Here is a 3,341-nt window from a genome sequence, read left to right as displayed (position 1 = left end):
AATCATACTAAAAATAAGATGTCCCTAGTGGCTCAGGGAATGGCTAATAATCCTCCTGCCAATGAAGGGACATGGGTTTGATCACTGATCCAGGAAGATTCCAGCTGCCTCAAGGTAACTAAGCCTACACGCTGCAGCTATTGAAACCTGAGTGCCCTAGAGGCAGTGCTCTACAACACGAAAAGTCACTGCAATGAGAACCTGGTGCCCCACACCTAGAGCGTTGTCCTCGCTGGCCACCACTAAAGAAAGCCCACATGCAGCAAGGAAGACGCAGGCAGCCGAAAATAAATAAATAATTTTTTAAAGACTTCCATAATTATTTGATGCGCTGACTATATTACTTAATTTTAAATACATAAATATATTATGCATATTTTTATGAATTTTTTTCACATTTAAAAATACATTGGAGATACTTCTATATGATTTCTTTTGCATGACTATTACAATCTCTTTAACAGCAGCCCTGTGTACCAACTATACATTACCTGATAATTTAGCTATTGACAGACATTTATTGGTTTCCGTATTTTGCTTTTATAAACAATTCTAGAGAGTTACTATTCGTCATTCACCATCTTGTACTCTGCAAAAGGCTCAAAAACTTGACACACATAATACCTCAGGAAATTTTGACTAAAAGGATTAATACAGAAAGAAATAGTTATCAATATATTTAAAGAATATTTCTAGTGAGTAGATTCCTAGAAGACACATTGAGTCAAAGGTTATATGCGAAATTTCCCTCACAAAATCCCTCACTTAAACATCCCATTAGAATAGAAGGAATTATCTATCATAATTTTGGCTCAACTGGTGTGTGAAAATGTATCATTTTCTTGATTTCTAGTGTTTTGTTTTTTGTGTTTTTTTTTCATATGTTTATTCTTACTTACCTTTCCTCGCTTGAAAGAACTCAGGACACATTCTAGATATTTCCTCCAGTCCAGAACTTTTTGAAGTTACATTTTTTGCCTAACAGAAATTTTATATTTTCACTTATTCAGATTTAAGCTGCCCTTGGAAACTAAAACAGGCACTAACAGAAGGGGGAAAAAAGTTCACGAACTGAAAAAATGTTTAATTCTCTTTTGTGAGGTCCGTTCCAAGCAGGAATTTTTATTTTTTAAAGATCTAGGGTAGCAGTTTAAAATCGCGCACCGCCTGACGGGACCGGAAGCACAGAGTAACAACCAGAAGCCGTTAGTTAGAGTCTACAGTATCTGGCGCCCGAGGTAGCGCCTGGCATAGTCTGCCATCTGAGTTTTGTTCCTGTCTCAGCTGCCGGCGTGATCAATGGACGCAAAGAGCCTACTGCAGTTGACCAAAAAGCCAAATATCAAAATCTTCAGCGGCAGCTCCCACCAGGACTTATCCCAGAAAATCGCTGACCGATTGGGCCTGGAGCTGGGCAAGGTGGTGACCAAGAAATTAAGCAACCAGGAGACCTGTGTGGAAATTGGCCAGAGTGTGCAAGGAGAGGATGTCTACATAGTGCAGAGTGGCTGTGGCGAAATCAACGACAATTTGATGGAGCTTTTGATCATGATTAATGCCTGCAAGATTGCTTCAGCAGGCCAGGTTACCGCAGTTATCCCGTCCTTCCCATATGCCCGGCAGGATACGAGAGGTGAGAGCGGAGCCCCGATCTCCGCCAAACTTGTTGCAGATATGCTGTCAACGGCAGGCGCAGATCATATCATCACGATGGACCTACATGCTTCTCAAATTCAGGGCTTTTTTGATATCCCAGTAGACAATTTGTGTGCAGAACCCGCTGTCCTGAAGTGGATAAAGGAGCATATCTCTGACTGGAGGAGCTGCACGATAGTCTCCCCAGATGCTGGTGGAGTTAAGAGAGCGACCTCCATTGCAGACAGATTGAATGTGGACTTTGCCTTGATTCACAAAGTACGGAAGAAAGCCAGTGAAGTGGACGGAATGGTACTAGTGGGAGACGTGAAGTATCGTGTGGCTATCCTTGTGGATGACACGGCTGACACTTGTGGTACAATCTGCCAGGCGGCCGACAAACTGCTCTCAGCTGGAGCCACCAGAGTTTATGCGATCTTGACCCATGGAATCTTTTCTGGCCCAGCCGTTACTCGCATGAACAGTGCAGGCTTTGAAGCAGTCGTAGTCACCAATACCGTACCTCAGGAGGAAAAGATGAAGCACTGCTCCAAAATACAGGTGATCGACATCTCCATGATTCTTGCAGAAGCCATCAGAAGAATTCACAGTGGGAAATCTGTCTCCTACCTGTTCAGCCATGTCCCATTATAATTAGAATAATATGGGGAGTTGTGTATTAAATAAAATAAGATAAAATATATCCTGACCATTAGTTTCCCTTGATATTTGATGAAAAGTTTGACAGAATACCCTGCTTGCTACAGCGTGGCTTTCTAAATCCCACATCATGTATATTAGATGTTTATTTTAGATTGGAGAAAGACTGATGGAGAATAATTGCTAGAATTTCCTATCTAGGTCATCTCATTCTGGCTTCTTTGATGACTTTGTGAGCCTTGCAGCTTTAACTACAGGTCAGCTGCTGACTTCAGACTTTGAAGGTGTTGTGTGGAGTTCTTTGAAAGTAACTGGGGAATCTTAGTGTACTTAATATGGGAATGCTTCAGGGTTTACTTTATCCAGAATAGCTAACAATGCAGCCAACCAAGTCCACCATTGCCACCACCATACCTCCATACCACCAACCCCTCCCTAATCCCTGTATTCCACAGTACCCCCATCCCCAAGTATCATAAGTTCTCTAAGATCTGTGCTAAATTACGTGAAGAGCCCTGTGCAACCCAAACCTAGTTTACCTGGTTGCTGAGCCACCTGCAAGGCCAGAGCAGCAGCTTTCAGATTGAATAGCCATTGGGGAGAATCATGAGAATATGCTACTTGAGAGGAAGAAGATAACTCTGTCACCATGTTTGGAAACTATGTATTTTTTTCAATTTATTTTTAATTGAAGGACAATTGGTTTACAGAATTTTGTTAGTTACCACCAAACATCAACATGAATCAGCCATAGGTAAGAGACTATGTGTTTTTTGTTTCTTCACTATACCTGTTCTTTTTGATTTAGCTTTACTTCCAACCATCTTACATTTTCCTGGTCAAATGTCCTGTTGAATCCAAATTATCAATGTAGCAGTCTTCTGGAAAGCAAATCCACTTCATACTATATAGTCTCTAAAATCTGCATTATATAGTTTCTAGAATCTCTAAAGTTTTTGCTGTAGCTTAATATAAATCTGAGGTTATTGATATTTCTCCCAGAAATCTTGATTCCAGCTTGTGCTTCTTCCAGCCCAGCATTTCTC

General features: G+C 41.0%; 1 protein-coding gene across 1 annotated transcript; it reads left to right on the top strand.

Annotated features, from left to right (window-relative positions):
- The first annotated feature begins 1,133 nt into the window (after positions 1-1,133).
- On the top strand, positions 1,134-2,341 carry PRPS1L1 (phosphoribosyl pyrophosphate synthetase 1 like 1). The gene has a single exon (XM_006054073.3). It carries the CDS (start codon positions 1,300-1,302, stop codon positions 2,287-2,289), a length of 990 nt encoding a protein of 329 aa, XP_006054135.2. The 5' UTR covers positions 1,134-1,299; the 3' UTR covers positions 2,290-2,341.
- The last annotated feature ends 1,000 nt before the right edge of the window (positions 2,342-3,341 follow it).

The sequence above is a fragment of the Bubalus bubalis genome, chromosome 8 (assembly GCF_019923935.1).
Source record: "Bubalus bubalis isolate 160015118507 breed Murrah chromosome 8, NDDB_SH_1, whole genome shotgun sequence".
In the NCBI taxonomy this organism is placed as follows: Eukaryota; Metazoa; Chordata; class Mammalia; order Artiodactyla; family Bovidae; genus Bubalus; species Bubalus bubalis.
The sequence above is the reverse complement of the archived record's forward strand: the minus strand, read 5'-3'. Positions and strand labels throughout refer to the sequence as shown.

Coding starts and splice junctions, on each gene's coding strand:
- PRPS1L1 (XM_006054073.3), top strand. CDS start 1,300: ATGGACGCAAAGAGCCTACTGCAGTTGACCAAAAAGCCAAATATCAAA.